Genomic DNA, 13,816 nt, shown 5'->3' with positions numbered 1-13,816 from the left:
ATACCTCAGGTTCATGATAGAGGGCAGAAAATACCAGTTCAGAGTGCTACCCTTCGGCATAGCATCAGCACCGAGGGTATTCACAAAAGTACTGGCAGTGGCAGCGGCCCACCTGCGCAGTTTGTCCATCCCAGTATACCCTTACCTCGACGATTGGCTCATAACAGGGGATTCTTACGAAACATGCTTCTCAAATACCCAAAAGACTGTAGACCTTTTGTTCCAACTGGGCTTCTCCATCAACGAGAAGAAGTCTAGCTTAGACCCCAGCCAGATCAAACAATTCCTAGGGGCTCTAATTCGAACAAAGGACGGCCTCGTCTTCCTCTCCAACGAGTGGGTCCAAAACATGCTGTTTCAGATCCCTCAATATGTGGCAGGTCGAGAGGTGACGGTACGCAGAGCAATACGCTTGCTAGGAATGATGGCGTCATGTATTTATTTGGTACCTCACGTGCGCCTGCGCATGCGCCCAATGCAAGAGTGGCTCAACAGCCAGTGGTGTCAGTCCAGCGGACAATGGGACGATCTAGTGGTGGTCTCGCAGGCCTTGGTTCTCTCGCTACGGTGGTGGTCGAAGGAAAACCTGGTAATAGGGAAACCATTCGCCACCCCTGCAGTGGAAGCCACTCTAACCACAGACGCATCCCTCACAGGATGGGGGGGGCTCACCTATCCCATCAGACTGTTCACGGAGTGTGGACTCCAAGCGTAGCATCCAAGCACATAAACTTACTGGAGCTACTGGCTGTGTTCAAGGCACTAAAAGCCTTCCAGTCACACCTACAAGGGAAGACAGTGATGGTCCTCACGGACAGCACCACAACCATGTACTACCTCAACAAGCAAGGGGGCACTCACTCTCCAGGACTGTCCAAGCTTTCCCAGAACATCTGGAAGTGGGCTCTCAAACACATGTTCCTACTGTCACAACATGTACCAGGGGAACTTAATCTGCTAGCAGACGAACTCAGCAGAGACTTCCCTCTGCCCTCAGAGTACTAATGGCGGTTACACGAAGACATTGTCTTCGATGTTTTGACACAATGAGGATTCCCAGAAATAAACCTATTCGCAACTCTGGAGAACTCACAATGCCAAGATTACGCCTCCAGGTACCCCCAGAACCAATCCAAGGGGAACGGTCTATCGATTCCATGGTCAGAGAAATTTGTTTATGCTTTTCCCCCGACTCCCCTTCTCAACAAGATTGTGCACAAGATGCACCAGGAACAAGTTACCATGATCCTAGTGGCCCCTATGTAGGCCCGGCAGCCATGGTTCGCTCACTTGATGGAGATGTCTCTATCTCCTCCAGTGAAACTGCCCTGCCCGTACAACATACTGTCACAGGACAAGGACAGGACACTGCATCCATGCCCTTAGACCATGAACCTAGCAGCCTGGCTCCTGAGATCATAGAATTTGGACATTTACAGCTCCCGCAGAGATGCATGGACATCCTCAGGGAGGCTAGAAAGCCTAACACTTGTCACTGTTATTCTAGCAAATGGAAGAGATTTGTCATCTGGTGTAGAGGAAGAAGCATCAACCCGGTTGACTGCTCTCCCACGCACATTGTTCTGTACCTGACCCATTTACTGGACTCAGGTCTAGTGTTTAATTCTATTAAAGTCCACCTAGCGGCACTTTCTGCATACACCACTTCCCAACTTAGTGTCATGGTGGAAAGTCCCAGTTATCAAAGCCTTCATGGAGGGGGTAAAGAGAATACACCCTCTGATAGCAAACCCAGCTCCCGGCTGGGACCTAAATGTGGTACTTTGCAGGCTCATGGGCTCACCCTTTGAACCTATGCACAAGGCAACTCTTAAGGACCTCACTCTTAAGACTGCTTTCCTAATAGCTATCACCTCCATTAGGAGAGTAAGTGAACTACAGGCTCTTTCTGTTCTAGACCCCTTTGTAACAGTTCACAAAGATAAAGTGGTTCTACGCACACACCCGAGGTTTGCACCGAAATTCATCTCGAAAGTCCATTTCAACCAGTCAATAGAACTACCAACGTTCTTTCAAAACCCTTCAAATTTGGGAGATAAAAGCCTGCATACACTTGATGTGTGCAGAGCTGTCATGTTTTATATGGAAAGTACTAGACCACTAAGAAAGACTAATCAGTTCTTTGTCTCGGTGGCAGCAGGAAGAGATGGGGATGCATTCTCAAAGTCCACTATATCTAGATGGATTGTTCAATGCATCACTCTCTGTTACACTCTTGCTAAGAGAGAACTACCCTTCAAACCAAGAGCACACTCTACTCGAGGCACTGGGGCATCCATAGCATTCATTGCAAATGTTCCCCTCGAGTCCATTTTCAAAGCAGCAACCTGGAGTCCTGTACACACCTTTACAAAACACTACTGTCTAGATGCTCACTCTAGATCTGATTCCCAGGTGGGACAAGCAGTATTAAGACATCTTTTCTCTACTGTTCCTTCTCACAACCAACCTCCAACTCCGGGTACTGCTCGCTAGTCTATGCACAGCATGTGATTCTAAGCAGATTAACAAATATCAGAAGACAATGCATTACTAACTGTAAAAGCATTTCTGATGGTTGTATCTGCTTAGATTCACATGCGCCCACCCTTCCTCCCCGCTCGGATGGAAGGAACATAGACATCTTTTTATATCTCTTTTCTGTACTCACTCACGTCTAGAAGGCTCCCTCAGGGCAGAAAAAATAAAAACAGAGGGACCTCGACAAGTGAGGGATTGTGGGTACACCGCACGTCACTATAGGGATAGTGTTAGACACGCCTTGTCGACGTCCCCTTTTCGACTACGAAAAACAAAATGCAATACTCTGCAGTGACCACTGGATGTCGGACTATGCACAGCATGTGAATCTAAGCAGATACAACCATCAGAATGCTTTTACGGTAAGTAATGCATTGTCATACCGTACTGTGGAACCTTATGAAAATTCCATGTCTCCTGGGAGACAACAAAACGTGTTTGTTGTAATTTGTTAGACATGGCAACAACAGGAAGATGCACTTTCAAATAGGGCTTGAGAGAACATGTTTATACATAGAGTTTATACAAGAACCACAACATGTTTGTCAGTTACTAGAATATTTATGCCCATGCATGTTAATGGCATCATAATAAGTTGATTGAATGTAGTTTCAAATCTTAAAATGCATCTTGAATAACAGATGCCTAATGACCTTGTAAGGTAAATGTATCTTTACTTAAATATAAAAACCGCACTACCAACTGACCTAAATAAGATGTGTGGGGAATATAGAACAAAGTCACAATGATATTTGTATTATTACAAATTTAGTATTTGGAAAGTAAATAAGGACAGAGGTATACAGTTGCTGGTGCACTCCCGTAAGTGGGTGCTCTGATGGATCAAGGACATTTGACCCTTCTCCCCAAGGTGGAGCCTCACCCCCATCCTGTGAGGCTAGGGAGGTGAGCCCACTCCGCAGCACCCTCCCTGGGGGTAGAGGCAAGTAGGACCGCACCGGGAGAGACTCCCCCTTAGGGCACAAGGTTTCCAATTCCCGTGAGGAACTCCCTAATGCTGTACACACTGTAACTTACATGGAATGCTCTAAAATGCCAGAACCTTGTAAATACAAAGACTGGGATGAAGGAACTACTTATAGAATCGGTCATCTGGCAGAAAAAGGACATGTCCCTTTAAATCAAAATATCCAATCCATTGGGATGAGTACATTGAACGTTCACTAGAGGAGCCACAGGGAGAGAGAGGGAGAGAGAAACGCATACGCAAACCTGGGAAGGCCCCAAGCTGTGTAACACCTGGGAGAGGTGGAACCCGGGAAGCCCACAAGTTTCAAACTTGCTTGGGACTGAGGAACGCGACACCAGAGCTATGGAGAACCCGAAGAGAAAGAAGTTGACCGGGCAGAAGCCTGGAGATTGGTGCTTGCGAGACCATGAAGGAGGATTTGTGGTCGACATCCAGTCCATAAACCATCGCCGATACCACTGCACGTATAGAGCCACATGATGTCCGGTTACTTATCGGAGAACTGAGACGCTGCGAGGAGACGAGAGACTAAGAGGAGGGAAACCCCAATGAGGAGAAGGTGGCGGCAGTCCACAACAGAGAAGATCCCACAGGAACAAAGCTCCCAAAGACATCCCCCTTCAAAGTCGAAGGTAACCGGGAGAAAGAGAGTCATAGGAGGCCCTGAGTAAATCATTGCGCCGTAAAAGCAACTGGTGTCCGTGAAAGTTATCAAAGTTCTAACCTTGAAACGAATTAACTGTAAATGTGATATGTGATATAGGAGAAATAATTATTGAAAATCAGAATACTGAGGGAAAAGGACCGTGGATAACAATACCCTGGGAAAAGGGGAAAGAGTCAAAGTTAAACCTGAAACCCATGAAGCTAAAAAGTTGTGATAGGAGAGAAAGAATGACCTGAAAATCTGAATGAGAGCACAGTGGATAACAATACTCTTGAGGGGAGAAAAGGGGAAAGCAATAGAAATTAATTCTGTACAAGAAGACCAGAATATCAAAGAGCATGTTTTGAGCCATAGTTTTGAGGAACTAATCGATTGAAGCATAGACAGAGTCAAAAAGACCAAAGGAAGCTGAACTGTAATAATCCAAGAGGGAAAGCCTACGAGAACATTAGTGCCTTCCAAGATTACGCTGTAGAGCCACAGCCAGGACGTGTTATTTGTTAAGGATTTCAATCAGGTGACGCACACGTTAGTCTCGCCTAGTATGCAGCGCACAATTGAAATGCTTATGTTTTTATGTTAGATTCAATATTGAGACAGTACACCACTCCTATCACACACCCTTCTCAAATACCCCGGGTCACAATGGACCATGAACCAGGCTGCTTGATAAAATGTCATATTTATTTAATTATTTTAAAATTCAAAAGAAATCGTACAATGTTTAATGTGGGGCAGCAATCACCATTGGGGTGATAACCATAGGAATGTAAGCAATGCACTTAGTTTAACCTTCTATTGACACATCTCCAAAACACCAGGAAATAGGAGTACTTTTTGATTTTAGGTAAGATAGCACTTGAGTTCGAATTTCCCTCTGCAATGTTCCCTCACCCACAAATCAATTCTGAGTGGATAAACAGAAGCAGCAGGTAATCAGGAATGACAAATGGAAAACAGAATTGAAATCCGGCCTTCCCTCCTCAAACAAGAGAGAAAAACTGATTTTAAACCCCGGCAATGTTAAAAATGACGCTCGGAAATGGATGAGTGAATTAATGAATGTGTGTAAAAACCTTGAAACAAATATTATTCCTCACTACAGCAACAATGTTCAAGTACTAACAATCACAGGCAATGGATAACCAAGAGCATACAGTCAAAATTGAGTGGCAGGTTTAAAACAGATTGCAGCAAATGACACGTTGGAAATTTTGCAAACTTTGCAATTCCCGCCTGAAATTACCCATACGGTTTTTAATTAAAAAAAAGGGTGACATACACTGATTTAGAGTGTGGTTTTTATGTTGGGGTGTAGCTATAGATCATGGGTACAATATGGAAGTGAAATTGAATGAGTTATGCAAAATCTAGAAAGGTGCACTTTGAGGAAATGAAGGGCGAAAAAGGAAAGGAAATCAGTTTTGGCAAGAACCGTTTTACTGTACACTAGAGCATTCAGGCTAGTCTACCAAAGAGGGACACATTAAGCTCCAGGGTTGATTTCGCAAATTCAACCCTAGCACCTCAGCGCCCATCCCTGGCGGGACCAGTCCGATCAAATGAAATGGGATGGATTTACAAGACAAATTATTAAAGAGATGCCGCAAGCACTAGCAATCGCAGGGTTGCAAGTATGATTCCGACGGTATTACAAGTTATCAGGGTAAGGATAGGATGACTTCGAGAGGGGAACGAAGCGCAAGGCAAGGTATACTATGGTTTTCTATGGTTCCTATTGATACTCGCAGTCCACTTTTTAGTTTGGATTTTGGGCAGTCAGCGGTTCTGGTCCCCCCACAGATCTGGTCTAACAAAGGACAGCTGGACAAAATCAGCAGGACAGGATCAGCTGGGCAGGGACTGTTTACCGGGTAGCACTTCTGGACTGTCAATTCTGGTCACTGGATAATATAGGTCATCAGGGTAGCAGGATGCAGCAGCATGCAGTGAATGGCGGCAAGCCAATCTGGATCAGGATGTCAAAAGTACCACAGTTTCTCCTGGTTAATGGGAGGTTAGTGGGTTTTAATATTGGAGTGTAGGCCTTGCTGGAGCAGGATCAGCAATTCTTGGCCTTGTAGTTGGGATCTGGAGTTTGGATAGATGACGGGTACTGGAACGCAGCGCAGGAAATCAGGAAGAGTGTGTGTCTAGGGTCTTGTCAGGGACCCTTATTTATAATGCCTAGTGACATCATCCAAGTATATGACTGGGGCAGGCTTAACCAAACACACCCTTAACAAAGGGATTGGACAAGGGTGCTAGTCTCCGCCTCGCTCTCAGTTGGTTGGATTTCTAAGGGAATGATGTCAGGTTTATGAGGTGACTTTTACAATGTCCAGAAACTCCCACATTTACTTTACTAAACATACATTTGTATAATTGCAATCTCTTGGCAAATTATACACACAGATTATATATTATGTGCAGCACAGACGTCTGTGGGACCTTGTTTCGCCCTTCTGATACATTTTGGTAATTTTACACATGAATGATTTGGCCTAAAATTCCATAACTTTGTACACAGATGCGAATTATCCCCAGGGATGTAGGTACAAAATGTTGTTTGCAACGTTAATACTTTCCTTGGAATCTGTCATATTTTGTAACTTCTGTTCCCCATGCGGCAAGTACTACCAAGTTTTAAAAGAAAGCCCATAAAATTAGATTTGAAACTGCTAACTTTATACATTTTTACTAAAATTTAAAAAGGCAACTAAAACTAAAAAGGCAGTCCATGGTTACTAGATCCTTTTTTTTTCCTTCCTCCAACTGCAAGCAACTGTCATTTCCTTCCATGCAAGGGGAGGGTTCCCATCTTAATTGAAGGTTTTATTGCCCCTGACACTTGACAGGTTAGTGTCCTAGGACTTCAATTGTCCCAGCCTGGAGCACAGACAAATGTCTGACAAGCATGTGAACTTGCTTTGTCCTGGCCCATACAAAGTTTTTGAAGCTGGCAAGTTTCACTTGCGTGTCCTGGATTTATGGTGTCTCCCTTCCTTGGGGAAGTTTCATGGCTGGCAACTGGAATGACTGGTTTTTCTGAGAGCTTGCAAATCCAGCCCATCTGTTTTAAACTCTAATTTCTTATTTCAGGTCCTGAATTAAAACAAACCTGTGAAAGAAGAGAGCCTATGTGTGTATTATCACCACTAACATAATCCCTTTACATGGCTAAGTAAGCGGGCTTCCATTCACAATTTATTTTTAAACAGGCCATTTTTTTCCTTCAGTCAGCAAAGCCCATTTTTCACAATGTGTAAAAACTGCTAGCATTTCTTTCTTTAAATTTGGTTTGGCAGCTCCCTCAGATTGCCACGGTCTATGCAGCTGTAGTCATTTCCTTGAATGCAGGAGTTTTATCTAAAGCACATATACATTTGACACTGACCTGGCTCACAGAGTTAAAGTCTTTTTGAACTGCTGAGCCTGGATACTTTTTGGAGAGAAATAAACGCATGTTCCCGTGCGAGTGAAGTAAATTTGCATATTGATTTCTCTCAGAGTTGGTTTGACTGGCCCTGTCACACAGGAATTATGCCTGGTTTTGGTGAAGCACAATGCAAAATCCTGGGCAGGACAGGGCCTTTCGAATCAGTGGTTTCAGAATGAACAGATGGAATTAGCCTCAAAGCAGCATTTTTAAAGGGTGAAAATGTTTCATTTTGAAGGGGATTTTTTACTTTTACAGCAATGGCAGGCTTTCCTTTTTCACTTGATTCCATTTATAGGTTTCAGAACACAATGGCCTACTTTTTCAGTGTGTCCCCTTGTTTCATTTTGCGAGAAGTGTGCTAGGCAGGATGGTGCAGCCATCTTTTTTTTTTGTGGCTGCCAAATGCAGTTTTGAGGTCCTGGTGCGCATGGGAGCCAGCGCAGCCAGGTTGCTGTTTCTTGCGCAAATGCAGCTTGTTTATATGGGGCAATGTCATTGAGTGGGTCAATATATCCCATATGTTAAACAAAAAAAGAAAAATTATAATAATATATTAGTAAAGAATCCTACATACTGGTACTAGAAGTGCCCTCTGGTGAAGGGAGTCATTCTCCATACCTAATTTAGTTTTCACAGGGTCAGTTAGGTGAGGACAGCTGACTTATTCCTTTGGACATTCACAAATGACTGACAAGTACATTAGTTAGTAAGTTGGGTAGGGACCACTAATAGTGATGGGGAAGGGTAGGCCTTTTAAGTTTACTTTAATAACATCATGAACCGTGTCCTCAGAATTTATGAGTCCTTCTTCTGACTTGCCATAGTGCTTTACAATCAAATTTTGATCCATTTAAAAGGAACCTGGTGAGGATGGGGTAGGACTTGAACTGAGGCTAAAGGGAGATGCATATATATGTAATATACAGTGAATGTCGTATTAAGGGTTTCAATGGGGACGAGGGATGACCTTAATGCCTAGAAGATATCTGGTGTTTTTGGTATGCAGCGTAACAGGATTCCATTGGTGAGGCACACAGATTTAGAAGCTGCAGGATGCGGAGGGTGAGGGAGAGACACAGATTGAGGAGAGTGCTAGAACGAAGGGTGTGAAGTGGAGAGTGATGGGTGATAAAAGCAATCAAGTTGTGGCAGTTAACGTATATACATTTAATGACTAGCAGCAGCAGACTTTGTAAAGAAACCACTTGTTCATGGAGAGCAAACCAATATGGAGGCTTTTAGGAAAGGGGGTGGTGAATGGGGAAAATGTAGAGGGTTTGAGTGGCAAAGAGGAGATTCTATCGGCTAGAGTAGAGGGGAAAGGCCCAAGGATAAGTTCAAGTAGAAGTCAAGAGGATTGAGAACCAGGATGGTGATGAGTGTTTTTGTGGCATGGTAGGTGAGGAGAAAGCAGATGTTCCTGATTTTCTAATTTTGAACACATTGATCCTTGCACTGGTGGGAGCATAGTTGATGAATTGTCAGTTTCTGATCACAGTCCGAGGACTCCTATTTTCCAAGCCTTTAGAGAGGGGTTGACTTCGTGGTGGAGGAGTGAGCGGTAGAGGAGGTGAAGGGAGGAGTAGTTCAGGTTTTTAGTCTGGGATGCAGATGGTTTGTCTTTGAGTCAGGTATACAACAACAAAATGCCATCCTATACCAGATGGCTCGGAGACAGACATTTGTGAGGAAAAGTCTGGTTTAAAGGTAGGAACAAAAAGAATCCAGAGTCATCAGCAAAGAGATGGAATGCGATCCAAAACCAGTAGATGAGTTGTTTGCCACGGCAGAATTTGGGTAACTAGTGGTTCAAGGACAGTGCTGGGGAGTGTTAGGGTCTCAGAACCAGTTAGGGCTTTCACTATAGTTCTGAATCTGTATTAATTCAAAATGTACCTGCTGACTGTGTATCCTCCTGTTGATTTAAAGGCAACTTATTCTCTCTCTGTGTTCTTTGAATTACAGTATAATATTCTATCTCCATCTTCTGTTTACAGGCATCTATACAGCTGCCAGGGGTATACAACTTTGCAATGAATGTTTATAGCAGAGCTAAAGGAAAAACTGGTTTGAAGGTGGTTATAACAGCCCTCGATCCTACAGCTAAACAGCTTTTTAATTTTGCAAGAGAGCTATCGGATGAGATCCAGATTCAGGTGAGTACTGAATACCATAAATCCTTTATCAAAAGTGCAGAGTGCTTAAATATTAAATAATGATTGAGAAGGTTTGCTAACACAGATTTCAAATGGTAATGTACTCCTCTCCTGCCAGCAACAACGTTGAAATGTTCAGAGTGACATGGAGAATATTTGAGCATACAAAATCTCGTTCTGCCCACAAACATGCTGAACAGAACTTAAATTAGACGCACAGCCATCAATATGATTCTGGTGTGCATAACAGGTGTTCTGTTGTAGGCAACTTCTGGTTGTGTTTCTCAAAGCTGTAGGCCCTTTGGAAAAAGGGAATTCCTTTACATTTTGTTTCAACTTTTTCCAGGATTAGTTTTTACTAGTTTGTAAAAGTCCACAATCGTCCTGCATCTGATTCTTCAACCCTTGTATGATGACAAAGATTCTCAAGAATCCACTGAGTAGTGGACTTCCAGTGAATTTGAGGCTTTACAATGGTGTATGCTCTCGAAGTAGCTTGGTCAGTTCTAGCATGTGGTGCACATGCACCCAGCTTGAAGATGTATAGAAACTAGTGTAAATGGTCATTTACAATTCACTTGTTATTCCAGATCACAAACAGCACTATGAAGCAGTCAGACTGCCATAGGATGTGTTTTGGAATTTAATCCATTGATATATTGGTGGGCCTACAGATCTAACTTACCGCATTACAGGGGTCATTTTAAAGCCAAATTGTGATCAGCAAGCTAGATTTTGCTTGTGGCACAATTGTGCCCCAAACTGGTTTAGGGCACATCTATAGATAAGGGCAGCTACCGACTCCTGAAGCTATAATAGTCATGTAAGGTAGGAGATCGCTTGGACCCTCCAGCTTCTTTAAAAAAATAAAAGAAAACACTCAAATGCTACCATTTGTCTTAATTTCCAATCCGCTAAACACCTCATAGTTGAAAACAATGCCTTTGAAGTGTTTTATGTTAAAGTAAAAAATAAATCGGCCAAACCTCATCCATGTACATTTTAAAAGGTAGGTTTGGTAAAATGAAAAACATTATTTGCTAAATCTATGCTTTTAAAACTGCACATAGAATCACAGCCTCATCTGCAGCCTGGTATTTACATGTTTATGTAGGCGGCATCTTATTTTATACTTACTAGATACTTTTTGACATGTCTTTAAAATGAAAAATGAAACTGCTCTACTTTTATACCCTCTAATCCACGGAATGGCTGTATGACATTTTTGTAAATTAACAATAAGAGGAATCCAATAATTTAAAAATTATGCCAACTTCTGGCCTTATTCTGGTTGACTGGAAATACGCTCCCTATTCATCTGGGAACCTCAGGAGATGTTCCTGTAAAGAGGATTCCAATACGATTTTTGTAAGACTTTCTATGATCCGTGGTTTTATATAAAAAGGGCTTCCCTCGATCCCAAGTATTGCTTGGGTGACTTTAGTGCTTGAGTTGTGTCAAAACATATCAGTCCCTCCTTGTGATAGGTTGGGGATGCTTATGTGCTGCAGTCTTTAGCACTTTGCATACTGGTTGTCTATGGAGAGGAGGTTGAACAACAGGTGGGACCCATAAATCTTATGTGCTTATGTGTCTCGGGAGGATAGCTCAGGGGCAACATGCTCGCCTTGGAAGCAAGAAGACACAGGAACACCGGTTCAATCCCCCGGTGCGCGCTTAGAAACCCCTGGGTATTAAGCGCGTTATAAATAACCTATCATATCACATCTGCACAGCTTATGAACTACATAGTTGTCCTATTTATGGTTTTAACTCTGTATTTACACTTTCTTTTTTTTAACCATAGCTTGCATAGCCATATTTGTAATTTGATTCTTTGTCAGTTGTATGCTTGATAGAAAAGGTCTCTTTCAGACCGATAAGCTTCATAAGTTCATTAAGTAATTGATTACATTAAAAAGAAATGGATGGTGCCTTGAACACCAGCCATCTCCTTTGGCACTGTTGCACAAGGGAGCATTAGGTGGGACAGTACTTCTGTTATTTGGTCTTTCCATCTCAGAGACTGACATTTGTGTTAATCCCAGCTGCTGCACATAATGATTGTCTGCTTCTCCAAAGTTTGGAAGCATAATGTACTTGCTCGCAAATAAACATGGAAGATTCCATCCTCTCAGACGGTTGCCAATTTGGAAGAATTAATTTCTCTACTTGGCCATATGGCCCAGATATGTAGTTTTGAAAAACAATTGACTCTTATCACCAGTGCAATCTTGGAGGTAACTCAGCCCTTCACTCACAAAGAACTGCCATGCTGCTTTCTATCCCAGATTTTGTCCGATGTTTCTTGAGTTTACAAACATTGCCAAGACCGTTATGGGCTTGGCCAATAGCATGTTGTTGTAGTCGCAAGAAATCTGAAGAATTGAGCCGTTCTGGTGAAAGTTATTGTATATATAATGGACAGTTTTTCACTATATGGAATTTGGTGTGCATTTGTTGAATAATTGTAGATGTTTCATTCTCCTAAGTCAATCGAATGACTATTGATAGCAAAGCTGAAGCCATCCACTTTTAAGCCTGTGAACTATATTTCCATAGGACACTAGCCTAAGAATAAAACAGTATAGCCCCATCAAAAATCACAACTGCTGTACTCTTGCAACATACTGTTGAGCCTGAATGCCAGTTGCGCTTTGGGCTCTGCTTACACCAAAATGTACTGCATCACAGACATCACTGTATTGAAAGTGTTGGCTTGATGTTCTTGGTGTAGTCTCTGTGCAGTTTAAGACATGGAGCTTGTTAAGAAGGGGATATACTCTAAATGGGATGGGATGTTAAAAGCATATGAACTGTTGAATTGTCACTGAATCAAAATTTAATTAGCTCTCACACTATTCTTGTTGGGCAGAATTTAAATCATCAGTGGTGGTTGGGATCCTCCTTGCCGCTATGGGAAGTAAAGAAGCTCTGCTAATAAGGTTCGCTTGGAAAGCTTCTCTTTCACGCAGCCAGCTTTGGCAATTTCCAATAATGCGACGAATAAGTCACGCACTCTATCCTAAAAGAACCCTTTTCACAAACCTGAGCATGGCCATCAAGGCAGGCTCAACTAAAAACTACCTTTTTAAACTAAAAACCCATAAATCTGTCAAACATTTCTAAAGGACTAAACTATTGTAAACAGTTTGTAGATCTAAGGTGGTCCAGAACTAGACACAGCCAGCAACTCCAAGCTCCAATGCAAATATACTCTATTAAAATGGCACAGATCTAGTTTAGGTGCACAAAACAAACCTCAGCGCAATTTGAAAAAATCTTCAGAAAACTTAAAGAAGCAAAGCTTCCATCCATGAATCGCCCAGTTCACCTCCATCTCTTAGCGTGAGTCCTCAGCTTCATCCTAACACCACCTTGACCTGCCTCATATATCTTTTTCTGGCTACCACCTGCCCGGAGCCATTGGATAATATGCAAAAGCTGCTTGTAGCTCAATGTCTGCAATCATGACGCTTTCAAGTGAGCAAAAAATACTTACTTTTGGAGTCTGATCGGGCAGACTGCTGATCAGTCTCTTGTGATAGTCAACATCTTCAAAGAAAGATCCAATCCAGAAGCTATAAGCATTGTGGTGACATGGAATTGAGGAGACTGACCAAGGAAAGGTATGTTTATTGTTACACTTTTAGCAACCAACATAATTGCAATCCTATCTATCCCTGAAGCTGGAGGTGGGTTCCCTACCTCAAGAAAAAGCATGGGTCTGTCAGGAAGTCCACGATGTCCAAAGCAAAGGTACAGTCCTGTTCAAATCTCCTACTCTATCCCTGCCACTTAAACACAAATCAATAAGCTAACGGAAGAGTTCTTATTCTAACCCAGGTGAATGACTCCCCTCTCCTGGACAAAAGTCTCTCACAGTTCGTCTTTCACAAAGTTTCCCAAATATCAATGGACTAGGAAAATGGCTCACTTCTCCTAGATTACACCCTGTTTTAGCAGGCTTTTCTTGACTTGAACTCTATCTTTCAACTTGCTCCCACCGGGACGAGGGA

General features: G+C 42.7%; 1 protein-coding gene across 1 annotated transcript in view; it reads left to right on the top strand.

The window, feature by feature from the left end:
* The window catches only part of NUP210 (nucleoporin 210), a 1,233,892-nt gene that overhangs the window by 876,608 nt on the left and 343,468 nt on the right, over window positions 1–13,816 (top strand). Inside the window, exon 28 of the mRNA XM_069643978.1 lies at window positions 9,639–9,797. Within this exon, the coding sequence (XP_069500079.1) occupies window positions 9,639–9,797 (159 nt within the window). The remainder of the gene's footprint in view (window positions 1–9,638; window positions 9,798–13,816) is intronic.

The sequence above is a fragment of the Ambystoma mexicanum genome, chromosome 2p (genome assembly GCF_040938575.1).
Source record: "Ambystoma mexicanum isolate Mex_15411 chromosome 2p, UKY_AmexF1_1, whole genome shotgun sequence".
In the NCBI taxonomy this organism is placed as follows: domain Eukaryota; kingdom Metazoa; phylum Chordata; class Amphibia; order Caudata; family Ambystomatidae; genus Ambystoma; species Ambystoma mexicanum.
This window is presented reverse-complemented; position numbering and strand designations above follow the sequence as displayed.